The sequence below is a fragment of the Erpetoichthys calabaricus genome, chromosome 16 (genome assembly GCF_900747795.2).
Source record: "Erpetoichthys calabaricus chromosome 16, fErpCal1.3, whole genome shotgun sequence".
NCBI classification, from domain to species: Eukaryota; Metazoa; Chordata; class Cladistia; order Polypteriformes; family Polypteridae; genus Erpetoichthys; species Erpetoichthys calabaricus.
Window position 1 is genome coordinate 12,548,270 of NC_041409.2, and position 14,979 is coordinate 12,563,248.

The 14,979-nt window shown below is 37.6% G+C and overlaps 1 protein-coding gene across 1 annotated transcript in view; it reads right to left on the minus strand.

The window, feature by feature from the left end:
• Window positions 1-14,979, minus strand: part of ttc7b (tetratricopeptide repeat domain 7B) — a 204,523-nt gene that overhangs the window by 159,291 nt on the left and 30,253 nt on the right. The window contains 1 exon segment of the mRNA XM_051920188.1: window positions 5,015-5,183. Within this exon segment, the coding sequence (XP_051776148.1) occupies window positions 5,015-5,183 (169 nt within the window).

Consider the following 14,979-nt stretch of genomic DNA (forward strand, 5'->3'; position numbering starts at 1 on the left):
CATTAGAGATTATATGAAATTACTGTAAAAGCATGCTTATTACTAACCATTTTGGATTAAGACCCATAATTCTTACATAATATCTTGTGAAGCTTAGTAAATGTGTGTTTCTAGAACAATTACATAATCAAGTGGTTTCTGCAAAACAGAGAGAATTAAATAAAGTGTATCAAACATTACACCCCCAAGAATTTAGCCTAACTTTCTTTACAACAAGACAAGAACATGAATGATTAATATTTATAGGATTAGGATTTGGTCTTTCATTTGGATTTGGTCTTTTGTAGTTCCCTGGAATTTCTAAAGCATACATAAACAACTGCAACACCAAGACCACTGTAGAACAATGCAGATTAAATCATATGACATATAATTTCCTAATCATAAGGAGTGCTCCATAACAGCACAGAGATTCTAAATACATGTATCTAATTTGGACTCTAAATATATCCAAAAAGAAAGGTTCATATAACTTTAAAATGCTCTTGCTCAGATACTAGTAGCAAGCCTTCCAATGTAGCTCGGATAACTAAAAAAAGATGTAAGAGGTGCAGTTGGACTGCAGGCAGAATGCCAGCTTTAAATAATTTTTCATTATTGCATAAACTAAGATCTCATGATGACGAGGATTCTAAAATATCTTGATTTAGAGACAGCTGAGAGACTGTAAATCAGAGAGCTCCAGAGCAGAGTCTGTGGTGCAACAGAATCTATCGGATCAGTACCAGGGATGACCAGTCTGACTGACATTAAAAAGTAATTATAGCAACATCTCAGTAAAATATTCACCAGCAAACTCTTCCTGTGAACTTTTGAAATCCTATATACAGTGCAAGTATTGCTATCACACAGATCCAGCATTCTGGATTTGAATACCAAACTCAAGTTCATGTTTTTGGGTTTCCAGCCTCCAGCCCTGTGAATATATACTAGAATTAACACATTTGGGAATGTTATGTGATGTTTTTGATATTACATATAATGCAATGTAACCTTCAAATGAAGCATTAGTTCAAATTATAGATGACACTGGAAAAGCTAAACAGCTAAACCCAAATGCAAATAGAAAATATCCACCTTTACTAAAGGCACTGAAGTAATAATACATACTGCTGTTACAGTGTTGTAATGTTTAAACAACTGGGGATGTATGTATGGCGTAGTATAACACTAAAGGTTATTTGCTATGCAGAGGTCCAGGGAAACAGAGCTGCCAACTGCAAATCTGCTTCAATTTCTGAAGTCAACACTCGATCAAGAAATGAATAGAAGACACATCACTAGTCTTCTGCCTTACAATACTAAGTTTAAACATAAACGGAGTCCTGCTTATCTGGAATTATAGGCAGGTTTCGTGGAAAGCATGAAATAGCACAAATAAAAAAGGGTTTTATGTACCGTATAAGTGAGGTATGAAAGCAATACTAGTAAAATTTGTCACAAACGATTTAAAATAGCAGCACCAACAGTTGTATGATAGACAATTAATTATATAAGAACTAAGTCCCTTTTAATTGATACATTTGGTTCTAAAAGATCAGATTCCACCATTTTGCTTACATGCATTAATGAATCAGTAAAGGCAGTGAGATTACAAAAGGATTTCCTGTGTGTGTATATACTTGTCTGGAAAATCAAAACCTGATGAAAATTGTAAATTAAAAATACACACACCAAAGGTGTTCAGAAATTTTAGCATTAAAACGCATATTATAACTGAGATTAAGCTCTAAATAATTACCACCTATTTAAATTACAAAAACAATGGAAATTAACCAAACAATATTATAGAACTTTTGGAAATTCGGGATTCATAACACAACTAGTGCATGATGAGGAATAAACTTGAGAACAGAATCATGTATACTTATTTTATACAACCCTCAGTGAGTGCGCCAACCCAGACATTCAAAAGATACAGTGGGGCAAAAAAGTATTTAGTCAGCCACCAATTGTGCAAGTTCTCCCACTTAAAAAGACGAGAGAGGCCTGTAATTTTCATCATAGGTATACCTCAACTATGAGAGACAAAATGAGAAAAAAAAATTCAGAAAATCACATTTGTCTGATTTTTACAGAATTTATTTGCAAATTATGGTGGAAAATACGTATTTAGTCACCTACAAACAAGCAAGATTTCTGGCTCTCACAGACCTGTGACTTCTTCTGTAAGAGGCTCCTCTGTCCTCCACTCGTTACCTGTATAAATGGCACCTGTTTGAACTCGTTATCAATATAAAAGACACCTGTCTACAACCTCAAACAGTCACACTCCAAACTCCACTACGGCCAAGACCAAAGAGCTGTCAAAGGACACCAGAAACAAAATTGTAGACCTGCACCAGGCTGGGAAGACTGAATCTACAATAGGTAAGCAGCTTGGTGTGAAGAAATCAACTGTGGGAGCAATTATTAGAAAATGGAAGACATACAAGACCACTGATAATCTCCCTCGATCTGGGGCTCCATGCAAGATCTCACCCCGTGGGGTCAAAATGATCACAAGAACGGTGAGCAAAATTCCCAGAACCACACAGGGGGACCTAGTGAATGACCTGCAGAGAGCTGGGACCAAAGTAACAAAGGCTACCATCAGTAACACACTAAGCCGCCAGGGACTCAAATCCTGCAGTGCCAGCCGTGTCCCCCTGCTTAAGCCAGTACATGTGCAGGCCCGTCTGAAGTTTGCTAGAGAGCATTTGGATGATCCAGAAGAGGACTGGGAGAATGTCATATGGTCAGATGAAACCAAAATAGAACTTTTTGGTAAAAACTCTACTCGTCGTGTTTGGAGGAGAAAGAATGCTGAGTTGCATCCAAAGAACACCATACCTACTATAAAGCATGGGGGTGGAAACATCATGCTTTGGGGCTGTTTTTCTGCAAAGGGACCTGGACGACTGATCCGTGTAAAGGAAAGAATGAATGGGGCCATGTATCGTCAGATATTGAGTAAAAACCTCCTTCCATCAGCAAGGGCATTGAAGATGAAACGTGGCTGGGTCTTTCAGCATGACAATGATCCCAAACACACCGCCCAGGTAACGAAGGAGTGGCTTCGTAAGAAGCATTTCAAGGTCCTGGAGTGGCCTAGCCAGTCTCCAGATCTCAACCCCATAGAAAATCTTTGGAGGGAATTGAAAGTCCGTGTTGCCCAGCGACAGCCCCAAAACATCACTGCTCTAGAGGAGATCTGCATGGAGGAATGGGCCAAAATACCAGCAACAGTGTGTGAAAACCTTGTGAAGACTTACAGAAAACGTTTGACCTCTGTCATTGCCAACAAAGGGTATATAACAAAGTATTGAGATGAACTTTTGTTATTGACCAAATACTTTTTTTCCACCATAATTTGTAAATAAATTCTTCAAAAATCAGACAATGTGATTTTCTGGATTTTTTTTCTCATTTTGTCTCTCATAGTTGAGGTATACCTATGATGAAAATTACAGGCCTCTCTCATCTTTTTAAGTGGGAGAACTTGCACAATTGGTGGCTGACTAAATACTTTTTTGCCCCACTGTACTGACATCACTTACTATTATCCAAATGTAACCCCATGCTGGCATGTAATTCTTTCTTTACAGTTACACAAGTGCTTAAATCAATTTGAAAATATACTAGCGAAAGAGTAAAGGTAAGTACACATCATGGCAAGAAGTAACCTACTTCTTCTCATGGATGATATATGAAACTTTGACAACAAATACCTCAGAGTCTACTGCTGCAGCTAGCATCAGGGGTTTTTGAAATAGCTATAAGCATGTCAGGAAAAATGGTGTGACTGAGTGAGGCCACAGATTAAGAAATCACAAAGCAAAAACCCCACTTACAACAGCTTTCAGGACAAAGGATTATGTTCTATTGCCAGTAAAGCAAGACATCCTTAAGTACATATTACAAGAGACTATTTTCAAATTTGTGACATTTTCAAAATAAAAAGCAGGTTAAAAATAGTAGTGTGGGTAAGTAACAATGCTACAGTATTTAACTAGCATACATATATCCAATGCACTAAAGATGTCTTCAGCAAGGGCTCAACAAATGCTTGTTTTTGCCACCAAAAATACCTCTGCAGCCCTTGAGGAGGAGAGATTTAAATATTTGTATTAAAAAGAGCTATTTCAATAGACACTTTCTACAATAATGAAAACAACAGAAACATAGTTAAGGGCAGATGTTTCAAGCTTTAAGGCAATAATTTTACAGTTGATCAATTGGAAAAGTTTTCATAGTGGCTTCTAACAGTCCGAGAATAGAGTATTAATCACACCTTCTTGTACAGTAAAACTAAACTTCTAAGACACGATGGTAACACTTTAGTTTACGTACTGCAAAAATGCATCCATTACTCACATACTGTTACATAACAAGACTTGTTTTGGTGTTCATTACACTTACAAAGCATCAGTAAAGTGGTTATTCATTCTTGTGCATTGTGGCATTTGATATGCTGGTAAAATTAGGGCGCTCTGAGGCTAAGGAGCTGCGCTGGTATCCCGAAGGTTGCCGGTTCGAATCCCCGTCACTGCCAAACAGGCCACTGCTCTGATGGGCCCTTGAGCAAGGCCCTTAACCTGTAATTGCTCCAGGGGCGCTGTACAATGGCTGACCCTGCGCTCTGACCCCAAGGGGTATGTGAAAACTACCAAATTCCTAATACAAGAAATTGTATAAGGCGAAATAAAGAACAAAAAAAAAAAATTACTTATGAATATAAAAGATTCACAGGCCATAAACCGAGAGAAATGAGTCTCACTTAAGACACCTCCGATTGTTCCAAATTGAAGTTATTTTAGTAGGCCATATTGATCAGATGAATAACTACTTCTTTTACTGCTCATACTGTCATGAACACCAAAAGTAGCTTTGTTAAGGTCTTGTTACATAATAGTAAATGAGTAATAGACGCATTTTTTTCAGCACCTAAACTAAAGTGTTGCTGACAACATAGAGACATTACAATTTTTTTCACACACCATTGAGAGCAATAAAACTCTCAGAAAAAACGTACCCTTAGTTGCATACGCTTCAGCAATCATGGACAATCTATACACTGGAATGCCAACAAGTTGGAGGTCATCAAGAGCGACTCTGGAGTAAATGCTGAGAGCATCCCTGTATTCTCCTTCAATGTAGTTTAACTTCGCAAGCAACAAATTGGCTTCTTGCATATATTCAGGCTTAAAAACAAACAGAAGTAAAAAAAAAATACATTAAATCAAATGGAAAAAGTTTTTTTTTTAAATTAAAAGCTTAACGTTTGAGATTAACATGCATATATTAACTTGTTCAAATGCTTTATAAATACCCAATTTACTTCTTAGTATCACCCTCTACAAAAATATTATTCAACTTCTGTATGCACATAAGGCAGACAAAATAAAATTACTAAATCTGTTTTTGTTTGACAGACAAAGGTTACAAAAGAAAAAAAAACAACTTTCGAGTCACTTATAGTAACATTCATCATATGGGAAACTTTACTGCTTTATTGATACTTAGAACCTAGTCTGAAAATCAGTTTAAGATTCAATGCTAGGGCCATAAGTAGAGATGAAGGGACTAACCAATGTTCTCTATTTTGAATTATGATGGCCTCCACTGCTGTTTCACAGAAATTACAAAGCCAGATATGCATCTATCATTTGAATACAAAGAGTCAACACAAGAAAGAAGCTTAAAGTCAACATAAAGATCTTGCACAAAACACAGTAGTAACATTTTTTCTTAACGGATTGCTGATTTTTTTATTTTGTTAATTTTCTTGATCCCAAACTGGCTCAAATGTGAATTATACCTTACACTTTAACAGATCATTTAAACTGTTATCAGATGTGTTCTGTAAGAACAAATAACAAATGGCACACAAATTGATTCATAATTAAAACAAGACAAAGCTGCTTAAAATTAAGTAGTTCAGGTAAAAGCAAATAACAGTGAACTAAATAATGGCATCCAGAAACAAGATTAAGCTAATGACTTACTAGTTTCAGTAAAAATACATGCATTACAACAGAGCATACTTTTAGAAATGCATCAAATATCTCCTCTTTCAATTATGTGCAATAACTACACATTTTAATTAACATTTACTAGACAAATGTCCCGTCCAGGGTTGGTTCCCATCTTATGTTCAAAGCTGTGATGATAGGCACGGATTCTAAGCCACCCTCACATGCAAACCCAGATTAAGAAATGGACAGCTAGGTGGAATATTTCAAGGAGGCTGACACAGAAGCAGTTGCCTAGGGGAATCACACTCGTAGACAATCACTAGGGGTGAGGGAGAAATCGCTGCATTATAGGACTGAAATATTTTTTTCTCAGGATACATCATTAATGCAAGTATCTGGATTTTTTTCGTGTCATTGTTAGATATTTATGTCGAGCTTTTAGTTTCAGGGCCCCTAAACTGTGGAATGGTCTGCCTGCTACTATAAGAGATGCCCCATCGGTCTCAGCTGAAGACTTACTACTTCAGTTTAGCACACCCTGACTAGAGCTGCTGATTAACTGTACACACTGCATCTCTGTTGTTAGTCATTAGCACTAAAACATAAGTAACATGATAGTTAGAATTTGTTACTAACCCTCACCTATTCTGTTTCTCTTCTCGGTACTCAAATATGGCACTTGGTGCCACGGCCCACCTGCCAAGTTGTTTTGCCTGACTAAGGTAAAGTCATCCCTGATGGAGGATCGCAGGAATCGTGGGGTAGAGGGGTCCTTTCATCGGATTGGCTGGCCCAGCACTGGCCAAATGGGGGAAGAAGCTTGATGGTTGACTCCAGGACTCTAAACAAATCCAAATCATATTATGTGATATCATCTACTGTTAAATTCTGCTCTGTACTTGTAAACTTTTTATTTTTATAGTGTATCGAGGATTTGTTCTGTTCTGTGTATTGAGGATTTGTTCCGTTCTGTGTATTGTATTGTATTGTATTGACCCCCTTCTTTTTGACACCCACTCCACGCCCAACCTACCTGGAAAGGGGTCTCTTTTTGAACTGCCTTTCCCAGGGTTTCACACACTTCTTGTGTGATTTTGGGCTATACAAAAATAAATTGTATTGTATATTTAGAAGGAATTATATTGGTACTTTCATAAGAAAATATAGCATGTCTGCATAAATGCAGATTTTGATATAAAATGCTCTGTCCATATTTTTCTTGAGTTGTTGGGTTCATTTTAGTTTTCAATTTGGGGAAAGAAAGAACTTGAAATGCAACATACAATTATGACACATTTCCTTAAAAAACTACGACCGTGTCTCCCCACCAGTTGACGGAAGCACTTAAAGGCTACGTCCCCTATTTCGCTCCTTACTCCTTTCATTCACAAACCGTTGTGAGAATACTGTGTACATGAAACTTCAGCTGATGTCGCTCCTCAGTTTCAGCTGCCAAAGTATGTCTCTGTGACACAAGCCTTTCCTGAGCTGCAAAAAAGGTTATTTTTATATAAAATAGCGGAGTGGTGGCTCTGAGGCTAGGGATCTGCCCTGGCAATCGGAAGGTTGCCGGTTCGAATCCCGTAAATGCCAAAAAAAAGGGACTCTGCTCTGTTGGGCCCTTAAGCAAGGCCCTTAACCTGCAATTGCTAAGTGCTTTGAGTAGTGAGAAAAGCGCTATATAAATGCAAAAAATTATTATTATTATTAAAATAGAAAAAACAACAAGTAATCAGATGTTCATCACAGAATGCTTTGTCCCTATAGTTAATTACTATGACATTTACATAATTTCCAATGTGTTTTGTTTAGGAACACTACCGGTGAAAAGTTTTTAAAAAACTTTTGACCAGTAGTATATAAAACACTGAAAAAATGAACTGTGACAAGAGCATTTTAATATCAACAGTATAGTGAAAAAGAGTCTTTTTCAATCGCACTGTGCATTGACGAACCTCTGTTCACTAGATATGCCTTACATCCCTCTTTCTTTGTGCGTCTTGTTGTCTTTCCTCTTCAGACATTCCAGCTCTGTTTTGGACAACGTGATGCACAGACGTATGCCACACACTTAACTATCTTATTCTGGCCACTTCCCTTTGGTCATAGGACATTCCCACCCTCTTGTGGACGACAGACTATCATTTCATCTATATATACAGATTGTTTTCTACATTTATTATATGTAAAACCAGTTTTTTTATATATTTACTATACACTCATGTATACTGTTATGGATTGCCTAAAAGATGGCATAAATTTGGCAGTCTGATAAATTGTTTAATTTATGTTTCTAGCTCTTTTCACAGTCTTTAGGATTATTAACTGTTTATTAGCTGTCAGTCCTTATCTGATGCATAAAGTTCTTGATCACTTTGTGTTAATTAGTTAGAGTGGCTCAAATTGAATGAAGAATTTACTTGATGCTCACCAATTGACTTCCTGAAAAAAGAAAACAAAAAATAAATACCTAGAACCCTTTGAAGAGTTACTCTGGAACATTTATTTAAAAGAAATCTACTTCAGTAACTTCGAGAATTTAAAAAAAAATAGTTTAAATGTAAAAATTTCAAATCACTTGTAGTCATATTCTGGTTTTGGTTTGCCTTTCTGCACAGTATATCAGCTTTCCTATTTGTCAATTTTCTTGGTCTTCCAGATCTTGTCTTGGTCTCCACATTTCCTCTTAACTGCCATTTCCTAACAGCATTTAAGACTATGCAATCTGCTAGCTGTAAGCACTTATGTATCTTTTTATAGCTTCCCCTCAACTTTGTAGCCATCAATTAGTTTTAATTTTCAGATCCTCAGTATGTTGCTTTGAACAGCTCATGACTGTTGAGTGTTGCACAGTGCCTGAATAGTCAATGAATTTATTAGGCCCTAGAATTGTCATTTGCTGACAATTCCTAATGACAATTTTTGACCAGATCATCACCTATCAAGATACGGTAAGCCAGACCAGACCATCAACCTAATGAGCTGTAAGACCTTATAAAGGCAAGGGCAACCAAACCTGTGCAAATACCACATTTACTCTTTTATTATTTTTACCTTTTTTCATCTCAAACAAATTGTACACTACATTTTAATAAAAATGCAATTGTTTTATTCTGTTTGCAGTCAAGATTATATTTACTATCTTTACTCAAATGTGAAAAATATGTAATTTGGAGAGTCTTGTCCAAACTTTTGTAAAGAACTACTGTATATAAACTATAGGTTCAATATATATATATATATATATGACGATCTACAAGCGATCTGAACTGGCAGGTGCTAACAACAGCTGCAATAAACAGTAGCTTTACTTTTACACAAAGTGCTATTTTGCAAATGGGGTAGGGAGGTGAGAGTGAAACATTTTTAACTCAAGCCTTTAGTCTTTTTTTTCTTTTTCTTAATATAGCTTTATGCTACATGAACCATTTCTTTCATCTATGAGACTGTACAACTGCGAGTACACCCTACCCTGCCCATGTAGATTCTGTTGAGATAAGCCCTAGCCCAGGGTTTCTCAACCTTTAAGTATTTGCGACCCGAGTTTTCATAACAGTTTTAATCGTGCCCCCCTAACGTTTTTTTGAAAGGAGCCCACTAATACCAATTTGTTCTTTTTAATTAATGATATATCATGGATGCATATTTTATTATACCTACTTAACTTTTATCGACATTTATCAAACTCTATATTTTTCTAGTATCGGAATGTAGTTTAAGTTAATTTGTTTTGGTCTCAATAGATGTATTTTTCATATTTTCGATTCTTGTTTTCTTTTTTTCACATCTTCGCGCCCGCCTTTTTGTTACTTCGTGCGGCCCCCTAGGGAAGCCCGCACCACAGTTTGAGAACCGCTGCCCTAGCCAACCATTCTACTGTACTGGATTAAACAGGTTTCAAAGAGGGCATATGGTGTAATATACTGTTTAAAAGGAATAAAATGTAACCACTCCTCAGAGTAAGACAGTCCATCAATGATGTGACTGTGATCCATCTGAAAATTGTGAATGATGGTCTATTAGGCAAAACAGGCTAAAGGTGTGCTGCAACAGAATTCAAGACAGACAGCATGTATTTCAGTTGTGCTTTAGAGCTATGAAATAAAACTGCATTCTGATAACGCAGGAACATTCTAATTAGCCATTAGCATCTGGAAAGAATGGGAAAGAACAGATTTATTTTTATATGGAGAAACTGCTTGTATATTTGCCGCCCACTAATAAAATTGAGAATTAGGTAGAGCCATGCCACCTTCTGCCTTAGGTCTTTGTAGGGTCACCCTTTGAATACGTGGATGTTTTGAATTCCAAATAAATGAGGTTATGGTTGAATCTAATTTCTTAAAATATGATTTATTGATGTATATTGGAATATTTTGAAATAGAAAAAGAAGCTATGTTAATTCTTCCAGCTAAAGTGAGATGAAGGGTAGACCATTTATGTAAGTCTTGCTTAATTTTTTCCATACAGATGGCAAAATTTTGTTAATAAAGAGTTTTATGTTTACTTGTGATGTTTACCCCTAGGTATTTAAACTGATCTGCGATGATAAAAGGGAAGGTATCCAATGTAATATTGTGTGCTTGAGAGTTCACTGGAAAGAGCGCACTTTTAGTCAAATTAATTCTGAGACCAGAGATCTTTTGAAGTTCTGTTAGTGCTGTTAGGACTGCAGGCACAGTATTTTGTGGATCTGATATATACAGGCAGTCCCAGGCTTACGTACAAGATAGGGACTGAAGGTTTGTTCTTAAGTTAAATTTGTATGTAAGTCAGAACAGGTACATTATTTTAATAAATGCTATTGTTGACCGACTGTAACCAAGTGCTCTGCCAATGAATGATGGAGTTTCACCTCTCTCTGACCTTTTTATTATTTCTACTTTATTTTCAATGGTGATGGTTTTTCTCTTCTTTACTGTATCACCAGCACTTGCATCAGATTTGTGTTTCAGAGACACTGTTGAAGGGTGAAGACAAAAGGTTAAGATGAACTCTTCTGCACAGCACTGTACACGTTATCACAGCAGGAAGGCACCCCTCGTCGGCACGTCTGGTGTACTGATGAGAGACAACTTCCTGCTATGTGCGTAACAATACAAGTGGGCTTGCTATTGAGAATGAATGTGGGCAGCGAGGGGTGGCTCACCACCTGCCCACCACACAGTCACCTCCACTTGCATACAGTATGTTGCCTGCAGCATCAGCCCACCGAGAGCGAAGAAGGTGCGGCAAAAGGTGGGTAGTGAATAGCCCACCACTGCCCCCATTTAACAGGCAGCCACCCGCCGCCCCATTCACCCTCAATGACCTCCATTCAGCCACAACCAGGTCACCGCTTGCAGCATCACCAGCCGCCCACCGAGAACAAACGATGGCAGCCGTTCGAGGGACACTGCAAGGCTGTGTGGCGGGCGGACAGTGAAAATGCCCCCCTCTGCCCCATCCAGCCTCCGTCCAGTCAGGAGCAGTAGCTGCGGTGGCGTGGTGGACATGCAGCGAACCGCCCCTCCGTCCTGCACATGAGCGCTTGCCACGCACCCAGCCGCCCACTGAGAATGAATCAACCAGAGACGCCCGAGGGACACTACAATGTGCAAGCAGTGAAACCGCCCCCCTCCAGCCTCCGTCCAGCCACCGCTTGCAGAGTCCCCAAGGTGGAGATGACAGAGTGGCAGTTACTGAGGAGCCTGTGTCGTGTCCCCCAGACAGATGAAGGAGCAGCTACAGCCCCGTTTGTAAGTCGTATGTCGGATGTCTGTAACTCCAGGACTACCTGTACTGTACCATATCATCTGCACATAGAAAAATTTTCTGTTAAATTCCTTCTCTGATAATCCCCTTTATCTCATAAGCATTTCGACAGTGAACTGCCAGTGGCTCAATGGCGATTGCAAAAAGCAGTGGAGACAAGGGGCATTCTTGTCTAGTATCACGTTCTAGTTTGAAGTAGTCTGAATTAATGTTGTTAATACAAACTGAAGCTTCTAGATTGGTATACAGTAGTTTGATCCATGCACAAATGTTTGGGCCAAACCCAAATTTCTCTAATGTAGTGAAAAGGTAGTTCCATTCAACCATATCCAATGCTTTTTTCTGTATTCAACGATAATAATATCTCCAGGGTGTTGGACTATGTGGGTGAATATATTATATTAAACAGGTGTCAAAGATTGGAAGCTAAGTGTCTGCCTTTAATAAATCCAGTTTGGTCTTGTGATATTACCGAAGAAAGCACTTTCTCAATCCTTCTAGCTTGGACTTTGGAGAGTATCTTAACATAATTATTCAGAAGTGAAATTGGTCTGTATGATGCACATTGTAATAAGTCCTTATTTTGCTTAGGAAAGATGGTAATTAATGCTTGGCGAAAAGTTTGAGGTAGAATTTTATTGTCTCTAGCTTCTATAAATGTTGTTAATAAAAGAGGAGAAAAGTTTATTTTTTAAATGAAAATTAAATATATGAGACTAATAACAAAGAAGTTTCTTGATATTAAATTCTGCTTGATAATTACAAAAATCATGAACCACACATAAACAAACTTTTGCTTTTTCAATTTAATCCTAATGTAGCTAACGTATGAAAGTCTCTTTCTCATATGCACAACATAATAATTACAGATTTAACAATACACGTCTGTAAAAATTACTAAATTGCTGCAGGCTGGTAGGTAATTGGACATTTATTTCATTTTAGATTTTTGGCAAATGTAATCTGAGGCTAACTGAAACAGAATATGCCAATCTATATGTGACTTTATTTTTTATCTCTTTTATTGATCTTTAAAACTTCCATTTAAAGAAATCAGGTAAAACATAAGTAAGGTAAACAGTACTACATCTCACACAAATCAGATCAGACTCCTCTCACCTTATCCTCTCTCTAGAGAACAGAGAAAGAAAAAGACTGAAAGTTAATGTTTAGTAATCGCTCAAGAGATACCGAAATGTTCCAGTAGTTAGTAGTCGTTCAGTACATCCAAATCATTGAGCACAACATTCGAAAAATATCAGCTAAATTAACTTTTTAATTTTTCCCCATAAAGTGATTTTTTTTTTTAACTTAAACAAAATATTGTCTGACTTAAGTTTCAGCTAGTTGAAAATAAGATGCTGTGTTAGCAGTGTGGTGCGAGTTTTCACAACAGGTTATTGATTAAGTAGTAATGCCCCAGCAGGTGTTACTCCAAACAAATGTAATGCCAATATTGCATAAAATATACAGAAGCATCTGATTCTGGATAGTCTCGAGTAAAGAAAGACCTTTGGAAACTTTGTTGCAGCAAAGGTATACACTCACAGAGCAAATTACTAGAAACATCTGTACACCTGCTTACCCATGTAATTTTCTACTCAGCAAATCATTTCAAAGCAGCATCATAATGCATAAAATCATGCAGACACAGTTTAGGAGCTTCAGTTAATATTCACATTAAACAACAGAATAAGGAAAAATGTAATCGCACTGATTTCCACTGCGGAAGGCCTGTCTGCATTGGTGTTCTGCTGTGGGTGCCAAATGGGCTTGTTTGAGTGTTTCAGTGACTGCTGACCTCCTGGGATATTCACACAAAACAGTCTCAAGAGTTTGCTCAGAATGATGCCGTCACACACGTGCGAGCAGGAGGCAGCTAAAGGGTCTGAGTAAGTGTAATAAAACATCCAACCAGGGAGCGGCGGCGTGTACTGACTGTCATTCTCAATTCCCTACAGACATTTCCCAGGAAATCCTTCAAGGTTCCGGCACCTTTGCAGATGTCACTTCCGAAGCCGGCCCCTTTGCTGACATCACTTCTGGAAGTGGTCCCTTTGCTGACATCACTCCGGAAGCCGGCCCCTTTGCTGATGTCACTTCTGGTTCCAGCCATTTTGATGACATCAGTTCCTCTACAGGCCTTTAAAGCCTCCATCTTGGACTACTATAGTTAGTTCTGTTGTGGACTCAGTTCTATGCACATCGTGCTTAAAAAACTTGAACTTTTGCAGCTGGGAAACACAATATACGGGTGGCTGCCCCAAATCTTTATGATGTCTTTTGTGTATTATTATAACAGATGCGAAAAACAAAACAGTAAGCAGCAGATCTGCAGACAGAAACACCTTGTTGATGGGAGAGTTCAGAGCAGAATGGCCAGACTGTACAACTGTAGTGAGTAGAAAAGCATTTTAGAATGCTTCCTTGTCGGTCGGGTATGGGATTTTACCTTATATGCATAACAGATGCATAGCTACTACTATGCACAATAAATGAAAAATGACTACAACAGCATTTTCATTTAGTAAGGAGAAAACAAACTGGAAGAACCAACTTGAACACTGAGTTTTCTTTTAGAGACATTTAAATGCAAAGAACAGACATGAAGAAAGGGTGGGTGGGCAGAGATACTTGCATGCATGGTTCCTTACTAATGGCTGTTTTCATTGAACACAATAAAACAGGCCACTTAGCATAAAATAACTGAATAGCTCCCTCTTTCACATATCTCTACTGACAAGGCTTCTTTGAATCCAATGTATATCATTAATAAGTAATAGTTCATAAATGACATTAATATTCCTATTGTAAATATGGTCAACATGATCAGGTTTGCCCTTAACTCCATTGTTTCCAGTTCATTATCTACCTGAATTTGAACACTGGACTCTCTTATTTACAACTCCAATGAAGGGTGGGCAATCAATGGCAATGACTAATTTTCTTATGGATTCAAAAAGAAAACATTTTGACTTCAAATGTGGAGAAGTCCTGTTATGGTAACTCATGTTAAAGTTGTGAGAAGATCCTTTGTGAGTCTTATTAAATATATGAATTGTTTAAATAAGTATTCATTATACTAAAAGCATGTCAATTTAAAATTTCTTTGTGGATTATACATTTTTTCCTTCACAATATATAGATGTAACTCTGTAACTTCATAACATCTTAAAGAATGCTGGTATAGTGTGGCAGTATTAAAACTAATCTGGGGATATTAAGTTGGCATTGGTTTGAGCTAGAGGTATCAAGTTAAATGTATTT